The sequence below is a fragment of the Elephantulus edwardii genome, unplaced genomic scaffold (assembly GCF_000299155.1).
Source record: "Elephantulus edwardii isolate Elephantulus edwardi_28Jun2011 unplaced genomic scaffold, EleEdw1.0 scaffold00073, whole genome shotgun sequence".
Taxonomy (NCBI): Eukaryota; Metazoa; Chordata; class Mammalia; order Macroscelidea; family Macroscelididae; genus Elephantulus; species Elephantulus edwardii.
In genome coordinates, this window is record NW_006399823.1 from 780,749 (window position 1) to 795,558 (window position 14,810).

Consider the following 14,810-nt stretch of genomic DNA (forward strand, 5'->3'; position numbering starts at 1 on the left):
TGCAAGTAGTATTTCAGAAATGTTGTATCTCAGACAAGAGTCTTATAACAAAAGTTTACAGAATACTCCTGGGCATCCACAAGAAAAAGACTGATAACCCAATTACAAAATGGGAAAAAAAACATGGAAAGAATTTTCACAGAGGAAGATATTCTAATGTCAAACAGACACATGAAGAAATGCTCCAAATCCTTGGCAATAAGAACGATGAAAATCAAAACCACAATGAGGTACCATCTCACTCCAGTAAGAGTAGCAAAGTCTAACAGAGCAGCAAGTAATAGATGTTGGAGAGGATTTGGCGACAAAGGAACTCTTTTTTTTTTTTTAAATTTAGGTTGTTTATTTTTCATTTCAATGAACATCTACAGAGATTTTGGAATTCCATTCATTCATTGTGTCCCTTCTCTAAACCTAGCACAGTGCTGAGCAACAGCATGACTTCAATAAAGGAACTCATCATTCCACCAGGGACCCCCCCCCCCCCCCCCCCTCCGCCTGCCCCTTCTCATTGGTACTTACTAATAGTAGATATCAAATCTTGAAACCTTTCCTTAGGAAAGAGTGGGTTTTCCAGTCCTCGGAAATACAGTTTTAAAACACCAGCGACTGAATTGATGTCTCGTTCATTTTGATCATCCACAAGGGGGTCTTCACCTGAGTGGGAACAGAACGTGCTTCAGCTTGGTAAGTAAGGAGGCAGAGAGCGTGGTGACGGCGGGACACGTGTTCAGGCTCAGCCTGAGTGGGAGGAGTTACAGAAGGACAAGCTTCCTCCACACGCATCCACTCTCAGCAAGCTTTTCCTATTAGAAGGCTCAGAGGGAAAGAAAACTTCTAAACAAAAGACTGAAAAACAATGTATACAGACTTTGTAAATAAGCCAGTATAAAATTTAAAAAAAAATTAAGAAAAAGAATATCCTAATTTCCATTAAGCAACTATTACAAATTGCATTCTATTTATACTTGTTGCTGCTCAATTATTTTATTTTTGTAGATCTTATAACAAAGAAGTCCATATGAAACGTTCAAACACATTTTTCTCAATAAGGATGTACTCCTATGTAAGCAATAAAACAACTATACCTATGAAAATTAATGTTCTTTGTTGCCGAGTTGGAATTGACTCATAGCTGACCCTACAACAGGTTTCCAGAGGCAGTAAATTGCACAGGAGGAGACTGCCCATCCTTCTCCCTGGAGCTGCTGGTGGACTGGAACTGTATACCTTTGGGATTACAGTGCAACTTCTTACCACTATGTCACCAGTACTCCTTTGAAAGTTAATAGTAGTTACAAATATCATGTAATATGTAGTTTACATTCAAACACTTTCATTAATTATAATTTTTTATGAACAAAATCCAATGATAGTAAAAGAAGTTCAAACTGTGCTGGAGGCACTGGCAAAAAATAAAGCCTCAGGAATAGATAGGATATCTTTTGACATTTTCAGATGCAATCCTGGATGAGTCCACCAGTCTATGCCATTTGGAGGAAATCTGGAGGACAGGTGTGTGGCCCACTGACTTGGGAATGTTTTCATGCCCAAGAAAAGTGATCAGAATGTGGAAATGATCAAACAATATCGTTAATATCACATGCAAGCAAAATATTGCTGAAGATTATCCCAAAAATGGCTTGAACAGTACATGACAGAGAACTTCCAGAAGTTCAAGCTGGGCCATGACCAGAAATATTACTGATGTCAGATGGATCCTGGCTGAAAGCAGAGAATATCAGAAGAATGTCTATGTATGCTTTATTGACTATACAAATGCATTTGACTACATGTAATACAACAAACTATGGCTAACATTGAGAAGAATAGAAATCCCAGAACCCTTAATTGTGCTCATGTGAAATCTATACCTAAACCAGGAAGCTGTTGTAAGAATGGAATGAGGGAAGACTGCATGATTTAAAATTGGGAAGGATGTGTGTCAGGGTTCTATCCTTTCTCCATACCTATTCAATTTGTATGCTGAACAAACGATTCATGAAATGAGACTCTATGAAGAAAATGACATCAGAGGAAGACTCATTAAAAACCTGCACTATACAGATGACACAACTTGATTGCTGGAAAGGAGACTGGAAGTACTTGTTTCAGAAGATCAAAGACTACAGCCCTCAATATGGTTTTCATTTTAACATCAAGAAGACAAAAGTCCTTACCAATGAGCCAATAGGCAACATCATTATAGATGGAGAAAAGATTGAAACTGATAATGATTTCATCTTACTTGGATCCAAATCAACACCCTTGGTGCCAGCAATCAGGAGATAAGGAGATGTATTACTTGGGCAAGTCTGCTGTCAGATTTTGCTTTCCAAAATAGCGATGATAACAGTTTGAAGACTAAGGTGTGCCTGGTTCAGGCCATGGTCTTTTCAAATACTTGCTATGCATCTGAGGAGTGGATAATAAATAAATATGATAAAAGAAGAATCAATGCCTTTGAGTTTTCTTATTTGAGAAGAGTAGTGAATATCTCATGGACTACCAACGAACAAATAGGTATGTTTTAGAGAAGGTGCAGCTAGAGTGCTCCTTAAAGACAAGGATGGCAAAAGTTTCATCTCTCATACTTTGGACATGTTGCTAGGAGAGGCTATTTTGTTAGAAAAGAATATCATACCTTCCTAGAAAGAGAGCTATCCACTGCCACATTGACCCTGCTTCTGCTCAATATAATAATAACTCCAATAGTCCCAACACGATTTAGTGCAAATTAGAGAAAAGGCCTCTTCCTGTAGCAGGTAGCCCTACACCAAGACTCTGGGAACTCAGTGTGTGAGCTGTGTTCAGCTTCTACCTGCCTTCTTGGAACTGTGTGGAGCGTCCTTGACCACCTCCCAGATGTCCCTCCTAGAGAAGGGAAAAATGCTTTCCCCACAGGCTTGTTTGTGAAGATGAAAGAGAGAAAACAGTAAAAAAGTAATTTTTGTTTTTTTTCTGTATTCACATAGCACTTATTTGCACAGTGCCAAGGAAGACCTCCTTGGTTTCTCTCTTCTTCAAGTGAGCTTGGACACGATACACAGGCACTGTAGCTCCAGGTTTTATAACATCAGAGAGATATTCTTACTACCTGTGGTTTATTCATCTATCTGCAGCCTGTCTGTTTACCTGCTTATCTGCTGTCTATCCTGCAGCCTGTCTGTCTACTCCTTTTGCAGCAGAATTTCAACATTATTCCTCCTCTCTCACTTTGTAAACAAAAGTGTTCCTAAGAAGTTTTAACAGAATTGTCTTAGTTGAATGGGTAAAAGAAGGGGAACTCAAGCCTCTCTCTTCCTGAAATGGCCCTTAGGAGTTTGAATATTCTGCAGTATACTAGTCTGTTTTGACAGTATTCATAGGATCTTCAAGGGCCTGTTATTTCAGAAGTGGATGGCAAATCCTGCTGCATAGCCTGTCCATTATGATGGGTGCAGAAAAGATTGAAATTGGTCAGGATTTAATCTTATTAAGACTCAGCATCAACATTCATGGTAGCAGCAGTCAAGAAATCAAAAGACATACTGCACTGGGAAAATCTGCTGGCAAGGACCTCTCCCAAGTGCTAAAGAGAAAGAATGTCCATTTAAGGACCAAGGTGTGTCTGACCCAAGCCATGGTATTTTCAATTGTTTCGTATGTTTGTGAAATTGTACAGTGAATAAGGAAGAGTGAAGGTTTAGTGTTGTGTTGGAGTATAGTACCGAATATCGCATGGACTGCCAAAAGAACAAACAGGTCTGCTTTGGAGAAAGTGCCATGAGGCTCCTTAGAGGCAAAGACAGTGAGTCTTTATCTCATGTACCTTGGGCCTGTTGTCAGGAGGGCCCAGTCTGTGGAAAAAGACATCATGCTGGGAAGAACAGGTCAGTGAGAAAGAGGAAGACTCTCAGCAATGTGAGTTGACGCAGTGATGCCAACAGTGGGGTTGAGCATAGCCGAGATGGTAAAGAAGGTGCAGGACAGGGCAAGATTCCAGGCTGTTGTTGAGAAGGTCACTATTAGTTGTTCTTGACACAACTCAATGGCACTTAAGAACAACAGTGGCAAATTGGACTGCTTCCTTATTAATGCCACAAATTATTCTTGTGGCCTCATGATTCAAAGGCACATCAATTTTTCCCTCTCTATAAATGATCTCTCACTGTTAAGTATAGATAACATAATAACTTAATGTGTGCATATTTTGCTATGCATTGTACTCAATTTGATGGCACCTAACTACAACAATACATATTTACTTATCAAAAAACCAGTATCATTGATAGGACAAAAAGATTTGAGGTTATCATGGATTCCATTCTACTTGAACCAACTATGAATGTTTATGGTAGCAACAGTCAAGAAACCAAAGAACTTATTGCAAACCTGCTGCAAAAGACCTCTTCAAATTTTCCAAAAAGCAAAGATGACCCTTTGATAACTAAGGTTCCGGATCCAAGCCAGGGTCTTTTTAGTGCTTTCATATGAATGCAAAAGCTGGACAATGGAAAAGAAAGACAGAGCAGGACTGGTGAATTAAAACTGTGCTCTTGGCGATGATTATTGATTATAATGTGGTCTTCCAGAAGAATGAGTAAATCCATTTTAGGAAAAATGCAACCAGAATGCTCCACAGGAACAAGGGTGGAAACACTTCAGATCGTTTACTTTGGATATGTCATTTCAAAAAGAAAGGACATCATGGTGGGTAAAATGGAGGGTTGAAAAAGGTGAGGTAGACCTTTGAAGATGGATCAACATAGTGTCAGAACAAAGGTCTCAAATATACAAATGATTTAAAGATGACACAGGATCAGGTAATGCTTTGTTCTAATATATATATGGTTGCCTGCCATGAATCAAAGCTAATTCATCTAACAACAATGCATGCATATTCTCTCTCTCTCTCTCTCTCTCTTTCTCTCTCCTCTCTCTCTCTTTTCTCTCTTCTCTCTCTCTTCTTTCTCTCCTCTCTCTCCCCCTCTCTTCTTTCTCTCCTCTCTCTCTCTCTCTCTCTCTCTCTCTCTCTCTCTCTCTCTCTCACACACACACACACACACACACACACACACACACTTTTTGCCTCTATCCCTCCCTCTCTCTCTTTCTCTCATGCCATTTCTCCCAGAAAGCACTCAGTTCATAGAGGTGAAGGTGTGCAGTAATTTGTGCATTCCTGCCTCCCAGCTGATGCACTGTTTCATTCTGTTATGCATAGTGTCACTACAAGTTGACCTACTTAGGGCACCTCAAGGACACACAGGCACGGCTTTCTGCATGGCTAGCAAAGCTTGACTTGGAGAAAGATGAACTATCAGAATCCACGATGATAAAAATAGTTTGTATAAATGACTGCTGTCTCCAGGAAGAAAATGAAAGGTAAGTATGAGAGAAAGCTGTGTTTATGCTTTTCTATCTAGTATTCAGTAGTTATTATTGTAACCTTGAGGAGAATAGGAGTCCCAGAACACTTGATTGTGCTTATGCAAAACCTATATGTGTGGACCAGGAAGCAGTCCTCTGAACAGAGCATGGAAACACTGCATGGTTCAAAATCAGGAAGGGAGTGTGTCAGAGATGCGCCCGGTCTTCATATCTTTTCAATCTATATGAACAATAGATGATTCGGGAAGCAGGGAGGAGGAATATGGCATCAGGATTGGAGGAAGACTCATCAACTATCTATGTTATACAGATGATACAACCTTGCTTGCTGAAACTGAGGAGGACCTGAAGCACTTGCTGCAGAATATCAAGGACTGTAGTCTTCAATATGGATTGAAGCTTAACATCAAGAAGACAAAGATTCTCACCCCTGAGTCAACTGGCAACACCATCATGGAGAAGAGATTGACTCTGTTAACAGTTACAGCTTGCTTGGCTCCTCAATCAACACTCTTGACACCAGTAGTCAGGAAATCAAAAGACTAATAATTTCATTAGGTATATCTGCTGCTCTCAGTGACCTCTCCACAGTACTGAGAAAAATTATGTCAGTCTAGAGGGTAAGGCACACCTGATCCAGGTCATGGTCTTCGTAATCATTTGCTATGCATCAGAGAGCTGTTAATGACTAAGGAGAATAAAATAAGAATTGATGCCTTTGAGTTGTGGTGCTGGAGAAATGTCTTCAACATACCATGCACTGCCAAGAAAACATATAGGTCTGTCTTTGAGAGGGTGAAACCAATTTTGTCCTTGGAGGCTAGGATTTTGAAGCTCCATCTCACATACTTTTGAGCACCTGGCCAGGAAGGACTGATCCTTGGAGAAGGACATCATGCTCAGATGGGTGGAGGGACAGTGCAGCAGAGGAAGATCCCAGATGAGATGGACTGACAAGGTAACTAGGGCAATGGGGGTAGGCGTGTCGGAGTCAGTGAGACTGCAGAGCTATTGTACACAGGGTCACTATGAGTCACTGGCAACTTGATGACACATAACAACAAAAACATCATTGAATTGGTTCTGACTTACAGTAATACCATGGACAAGAAAATGAAATACCACTTGCTCCTGCATCATCCTCCCAATTATTGCTATGTTTGAATTCTTGTATGCAGCCACTGTGCAACACATGCCATTTACTGTCTGTCTACCTCCTTTTTGCTGACAATCTACTTTATGCATGATATCTTTATTCAAGTGCTGACCCTTTCTGTTAACATGTCCAATGGATGTAGATGAAATCTTGCCATTTTCTCTTCTAAAGAGTATTTTGGCTGTGCTTTTTCTGAAACAGATTTATTTGTTCCATCAGTTCCTGGTATATTCTATATCTTTCCCAATGCCATAGTTCAAATGTATCAATTCTTCTTTGTTCTTCCTTAGCCATTGTCTAACTGTTCCGGAAAATGCAAAATCATTATCTAACGAGCCCTAGCTGTAGTTTACTCTTACCCGATGACCCAGAAAATTCAAATACTTGAGACTCCGTGGTAGGCCACCACCTGTCTGCCAATGATATATTGCCATAATAGTGCCATGTTACCAGTAATTCAAATGCCAGGAAGGTCACCATGATGGACAAGTGTCAGCAGAGCTTCCAGACTAAGACCAACTAGAAAGAGAAACCTAGTCAACTACTTCCAAAAACTTAGCCAGTGACAACCCTACGAGTTAATCATGAAAATCCTATGGATTCCAACAGTGTGGACAATGGGCTGCCAAGGTAGGAAGACACTCAAAATACGCTGGTTACAATGGACTAAAGATTCATATACATTCATACACACATTGTTCTTCAACCATTCATACACATCTCGTTCTATGACTTTAATGATAATATTGACATTGTAACCTGCTCTTCCTGCTTCTCCCCCGCCCCCATAATTCCCATTTCTATTCACTCTTCTATCTTACCCCTTCCTGCTGTTTGTGCTTTATCCCTGGGCAAATGTTGCCCTTTTGGTATGGTTGATTACCACTGTGAATACCACCGCGGTGCTATTGTCCAACTTAATTGATTTATCTTATTTGACTGAAAGTTGAGCCATAGAGGGATGCATTTGGTTTCAGGTTTCAACAACAACAACAACAACAACAACAACAACAACAGCTATAGTCTCAGAGGTTTCAGCAGTCTCCATCAGATCAGTCAGCCATTTTTGTGTTTTGTTCCACATTTTTTTTCACCTATCTGTGTTAAAATTGCGATCCCTTCTAGGCTCTCACTGGTCAGCAGTGGTAGCTAGGCACCGTCTAGTGCTTCTGGTCAAGGTCTTGGAGGTTGAGGTTCACAAGGCCCAATAGCCCCTTAGCTCTGGTGGCCTAGTGGTAAGAAGCTGCACTGCACTCTCAAAGGCACGTGGTTCAAATCCACCAGGTGTTACAGGGGAGAAGGATGAGCAGTCTCCTCCAATGTGATTTATCTCAGTATCTTTGCTTTTCTTCCCAATTCATTTTTTCTTACATGGAGAGATCCGCAGTTACACCTTAGATGGCTGTTCATAAGGTTGTAAGATCCCAGTTATTATACATAAGGTTGGTGGCAGAATACTGTCTTTTGGTGTTGTTGTTGATTGCCTTCGAGTCGAGCACAACTCATAGCAACCCTGTGAACAAAAGACTTGAAGCCTTTCGATAACTATCGACATTTATCAAAGTTCATAGAGTTTCTGGAGGCATGTTGTATAGGAAGTGGATGCTACTTCTGCTTCCAAACACTGTCTTTGGGACCATGTTATTCCAGTCGACCTTGATGTGTCTTGAGACTGTTACCGAGGCTCAAGAACCAGTAACTCCTTTACTCAGAATGTTGTTACAATTAAGAAGTTTACATAACTTTGCCTCCTGTTAGCTCAACTATAAAATATATTCTTTATGTTTTCTCCTTAATTTTGCCAGATGATTTGAAAACTTAAGCAGTGAGTTGAAAATTTGTTGGCAGTAAAACCATAATTCTAACTGCAACCCTGTTTGACTCATGCCAGAGGAAAAAGAAAAGAACAAGCCAAAACACTATAATTTTTACTTAGTTTATGGAAATTATAATTACTCTTTTCAACAGCCTTTGGCAAAGGAAGAACTTCTTCTATGGAAAGAGGAAAAAATGAGGCAAGCAAAGGACAAGATCTGAACATTTTAACAAGTGGGCAAAATGTAGGAACCCTATATGGATTAAAAAGTCAGTCAAAGTCACTGGTGTTAAGTCAGAACTGAAGTATACATAGCTGACTCTCCAGAGGGTTTTCAGAGGCTGTAAATAACACAGGAGGAGATTGCCCTCTTTTTTCCCATGGAATGTCTAGTGGATTTGAACTGGCTGCCTTTGGGTTGGCAGTGCAACTCTCTACTCATTCAGCCACCAGCAAGCTGTACCCTCTATATAGATTGGAGAATTTAGATTTTTTTTATTTTATTTTATTATTTTTGTGTGAGTGTACCATCAAATCAGATCTGACTGGTACAGGAGGAGATTGTCCCTCCTTCCTCGGCAGAGCATCTGGTGGCTTTGAACCGTGTGCCTGTGGGAGTGTAGTTGCAGCTCCTTACCACGAGGCCACCAGCAGCTCCTTACCACTAGGCCACCAGAGCTCCCCGAGAATTTAGATTTTTTTAAAAGGAAAAACAGAAAAGAAAACACAGTACACTGGTTGGGTCATAGACTAGACTATGTGGGCTATGAATAGGGGAGAGGGCAGAGGAACTATCTTGTGTTCCTTTGTCATGTACTCAGGCACATGCTACCTGAGTATCAAGGAAGTGTGAACAAAAGCAGCAGGTGGGAAAGGATGGAGAAACAGAGTTTGAGGACAGGTGGAGACCAGTCTCTAAAGGTCTGAGGCACAGCGCTGGACCAAGGGCATCTGAGAGTGTACTGGTGATTCATCTGCTGAGGACGTGAATGGTTATTTCTAAAGGAGACATACGAGGACCTATTTGTTCAGAGCAAGACAGCTCTACTATGACTCAGGTAAGGCAGCAGGAGAAAGGAAGAAAAAAAGGCTAATAAGAAAGGGAGGTTCATTTTGGAATGATGAAGGAAAGATGGATCTGTTGTGCATGTGAAAGAAACAAAAAGCATTAACTGATCTGTGGCTGAGCATTTGGATCAGCTGATCCCTGCCCCCCTGGGCTCTGCTGGGGTGATCAAAGGCCTGTTAGGAACAGAGAAGGCTTTCATATCGCACATCATCCCTGCAAGGCACCCAAGCAAATGACAGGAAGTGCTGGCTTTGGGAAACCACATCCAAGAACAGCACTGGGGTGGGTGCGGGTGGGGAAAGGGCTTGAATGCCTGTTATAACGAGGCATGTACAGAACAAGGTAAAACAGGAACATAATGAGCCAGGCACTTGCTAGACTGAAGGTCTGTGTTGGTTGTGTTTCCACGAGGCCCAAGACAAAGCACAGGGACTTCTATGTCACTGATGGGCCTAGGATGATGGGACCACCAAAGGTGCCAGATGGTGGCTCTCTACTTACAGCCAGCTCAGGAGAGCAAGGTTCCTATGGGGCGAGGGGATAAAGAAACTCTGGGTGGTTCGTAAACTCAACAGAAGCTCAAATGATGAATGGCACTTTTGACAGGATGTTGATTAGAAGAGAGGTACACTTTGCTTTCTGGCCTTTGCACATACTGTTCCCTCAGCTTGGAATGCCATTTCTTGCCTCTTTCTGTCCTAGGAATTATTCTATAAGGTCCAGTTTAAGCATTTTCTTCCCCAAGAAGCCTTTGTTGCTTCACTAACCCCACCCTATAAACCTTTTCCATCTAAGTTGGGTTAGAGGTGTCTAACCACATTGCCCAGTGGCAATGTTTGTTTCTCCCAATATCAGTGATTAAATTTTATTCATATTGTATTACCAGGCCCGGTCTATTGTACCTGAAGTACTTGGACGATGCAAATGGTTAATATGCTCAACTTCTAGCCAAAATTTGGTCCAGAAGCTCCCCAGAAAAAAGATCTGTGGATCTGCTTTTGAAAAAACAGGCACTGAAAACACTATGGAGCACAGATCTACTGTGACACACATGGGGTCATCGTGAATAGGGATTGACTCAACGGTAACTGGGTTTTTGTCTTTTAGTTCATTCCCTGGTATGGTGTGATGAATACATATCTGTTGAAAGAATGAATAAACAGGTGAATGAATGCATGACTAAGAGCCAGGAGTAGGAGAGTTCTGGGCCTCTGATTCTTCATACCCATCACCATGAAGAAGGTTCCAGAAGTAAAGTTCCCTTGGGTACTAAGATTAATCACCACGTTAAACCCTTTGGCTGGTCTCTGTAGAATCCAATCACAGCCTATAGTGGTGGTTGCTAGGGCAGGCAGAATAATTTCTCAACTCTGGAGCTGGACCTGAGGGTGGGACCAGGCACTGGAGAGTGGTGTAGAAATTGTTCAGGAGACAGGTCACACAAGAGAAGTCCTCCAATGCATAGGAAGGACCCTGGGGCTAAAGCCTCAGACAAAGGATGAACCACACCTTCCAATGCTCTCAGGATTGCCTAAAACGATGAGCATGACACTGCTATGTCGATTGTGATGTAAATTAATCCTGGGAAATGAGTTTGGGACTAGGGTCTGCAGACTAACTATGGTACTGGAACATTCAAAGAAAAAAGCAGCACATCTGAGTAAAAAAGGAATAGGGAAAGTGGGATCTTACCAAAAAGTTGGCAAACTGGAGGCAGAGCTGTAAGATGGTATGCTCATATACATTTTTTCCCCTAAGGACATAAACTTACAAATACGATGCTAGGTTCAAGAATCAGGGAACGTGATGTTTTAAAGCATTCATTTGAATGGAAAGGCATAGAGTTGCAGCTTTATGTAGTCCTGAGCTATGCCTGGGTATAACAAGTGAGGAATGGAGGAGGACTTGAGCTTTTCTTTCACTAGAGTCCTTACTTTGCATGGATCCAGCTTCTACCTCCCACTGGAGACTCTAAAACCAAGAGAGGCAACACCAAGTCACAATGAGGTAGTGACTTCAATTAGAACAAGCTTTCTTAATCAAAGTGGGAACCAGGTGACTTCTGGCTGGGGAATGTATGTGGAGTGGTGTCTGGATTCCTCCTGTTACTCTTACTGTGTTCATGTACAGCTTGCTCAAAATACTGCATTAAAAAACCTCCAAGAATTAGGATATTCTAAAAACCATGTCCACCACTGATCTGCCAGTCTGTCACACTGAGGGGCTTGCATGTTGTTTTGATGCTGGAAGCTATGTTGCTGGTATTTCAAGTACTAATAGAATTACCTGTGATGAACAGGTTATAGTAGAGCTTCTAGGCTAAGATGGGTTATGAAGGAAGTAGAATGTGACCATTTACTTCTTTAATAATTGACCAGTGAAAACTATATTGGTGCACAATAACCAGTGTACTAGGTTTGAATTACTAGTTTGAATTACCAGTTACTCTGTGGGAGAAAGATGAACAATCTCTTCCTATGAGATTTAATGTCACTGAAAACCCGCTAGAGGGTCAGCTATGAGTTGGTACCAATATACTAGTACTCAACAACAACAAAACCAACATATAATAGGAGTAGAATATTGCTGGATTTTAGTATTGTAAGATGACATTCTCAGGTTAGAAGACTGCCTCCTCAAAGTAGAGTTGATCTCAATGAAATGAGTACAATAAAGATTTTAAGACTTTACTTGCTGATGTGGTACCATACGAAGTGAAAAAATAAAAACCAGACCAGTTGCAGACATCCACACATCCACAAGTAAATAATCAGAAAATGGAATGTATGATGGATAAATAAAGGAAAATTGGAAATAATAAAAAAGAAATTAAATCTATAAAGATCATTATTCTAGGTACTAATAAACTGAAATGGACTGATATCTGCCCTTTGGAATTAGACAATCATATTGCCTACTCTTCCAGAAATGACAAATTGAGGAGGAATGGTTTAACATTTATTGTAAAAGAGATATTTCAAGATCTATCATGAAGCCCAGCACTGTCAGTGATGGGATAATATCCACATGCCTGCAAGGATGACAAATCAATATGACTATTATTCAAACTCATGCACCAACTACTAATGTCAAAGGTGGAGGGACTAAAAATTTCTATCAGCTTCTGCAGTATAAAAGTGATCAAGCATACCCAAATATTCCACTACTTGGAATATACCCTGAGAATATAAGAACTGAAACACAAACTGAGATTGTACACCAATATTCATAGTAGCATTATTCACCATTGCAAGAATATGGAAACAGCCCAAATGTCCAACCACAAACGAATGGACTGAGAAATTAAGGTACATTCACACAATGGAATACTATGCAACATGCAGGAGCAATAAATTTGTAAGTTTTTACCTAACTTGAGAGGGACTGGAGAGCATGATGCTGAGTGAACGAACTCAGTCCCATAAAGAAAAAGACTATATAAAACCATTATTGTGGAAGGACCCGGGGGGGGAGGGGGGAGAGGCTGGAAGCAGAGGGGTGTGGATGTATGGGGGAAGAGGGGATTAACCATTGGGTTGTACAATTTCATGGGAGGTGGTGGTGAGGGAAATTGAAAGAATTTGTTCAAATTTGTATTAGAATTTTGTAAATAAACTAATTTTTTTTTAAGTGACCATACTAACATAAAGGTACCCAGCTCAAGAAATAGAAAGGGGGGAGGGGTGGACAGGGAGGAAAATGTGCAACAATGAATTAATGGAAATCCAAAGTCTCTATAAACTTTCATCAAAATTTCAATAATAGAAAAAGAAAAAAGAAAGAAAAAAAAATCCCAAATAACAACAACAACAACAACAAAGTGATCAAACACGCAATCAAGATGCTTTTATAATTACAACTTTGGGCATATGACCAAGAGGGACCAGAAGGATATCATACTTGGAAGGGTAGAGGGGCAGTGCAGGAGAGGTAGACTCCAGATGAGATGAATTGACACTAACTGGGGTAAAGGGTAGGTGTGTCAGTATTAGTGAGATTGGCTCAGGATAGGGCAGGGTTCAGAGCTATTGTACTTAGGGTCTCTATAAGATTAAGGTAACTTGATGGCACATAACAACAACAACAATGATTGGAACTGGGCTAATTATTCTAGAAACTGGACTCTATGAAGGATATGGCATCAGAATTGGAGAAAGACTCAACAACTTATGTTATGCATATGATATAACCTTGCTTGCTGAAAGTAAGGAAGACTTGAAGCACTTGCTGCACAAGATCAAAGACTACATACTTCAATATGAATTACATCTCAATATCAAGAAAATAAAATTCTCACCACTGAACTTATAAGCAACATTAAGATAGATGGAAAAAAAGATTGAAACTGTCAACAACGTCATCTCGTTTGACTCCACAATCAACACCCTTGGTACAAGTAGTCAGGAGATCAGGAGAGATCATGAAAAGTCTGCAGTCAGGAACATCTCTAAATGATTGAGGAATAATGATATCAGTTTGAAGACTAAGGTGCACCTGTTTCAGGCCATGGTCTTTTCAATCACTTGCTATGCTTCTGAGAGATGGACAATGAATAAGGATGAAAGAAGAAGAGTTGAGCTCTTTGAGCTGTGGTTTTGGGAAAGAGTGCTGACTATCCCATGGACTGCCGAAAGAACAGATATGTCTTGGACAAAATGCAGTCAGAGTGCTCCTTGGAAGCAAAGATGGTAAAGTTTCATCTTATATACTTTGGGCATGTTGCTAGGAGAAGCTATTCTTTGGAGAGGGCCATAATGCTTGGGAAAGTCAGAGAAAAAGAAGATGACTCTCAACGAGGTGGATTACCATAACTCCAGCAATGGGCTCTAGTGTGTGAGAAATGATGAGGATGGCACAAAATAGGACAGGTTTCATATCTGTTGTTCATTTTGAGTCAGACTTGACAGCATCTAATAACATTGATTAGAATGTGCACATTGGACACAAAGAATGATTAGTAGTTGGAAAGTATGATCTTGGTCATAGAAGCAATGCCAGAGATTCCATGAGAGTGTTTTTTACAACATAAGACTTATGCATTGTACGTATCCTTTCTTTTAAATAAACATAAGTGTTCACATGGACCTCACCAGATAAATACACAGGAATAAAACAGACTAAATATGTGGAAAAACAATGAAGAAGTTCAGTTATTATCCACCAGAAGATGGCCAGGGACCATCTGCAGAGAAGATCACAAATTGCTTATATGCAAGCTCAGATTGAAATGGAATAAAGTGTAAACAAGCCCACTAATTGAGCATGTCCTATCTTGGTTTAGGCACTATATTAAGAATAAATTTGATATTCTTCCACTTTTCAAGATCTCTTTTTGTTTCTTGTAGTAATGTTTTGTAATTTTCTTGGAAAAGGTCCTTTGTACTTCTGGTTAAATT

The 14,810-nt window shown here is 40.4% G+C and overlaps 1 protein-coding gene across 2 annotated transcripts in view; it reads right to left on the reverse strand.

Annotated features, from left to right (window-relative positions):
- SRGAP3 (SLIT-ROBO Rho GTPase activating protein 3) overlaps positions 1 to 14,810 on the reverse strand; it is a 448,964-nt gene that overhangs the window by 34,093 nt on the left and 400,061 nt on the right. For both annotated transcript variants that reach the window (XM_006888900.1, XM_006888901.1), the window contains exon 15: positions 523 to 657. In XM_006888900.1, the coding sequence (XP_006888962.1) occupies positions 523 to 657 (135 nt within the window). The remainder of the gene's footprint in view (positions 1 to 522; positions 658 to 14,810) is intronic.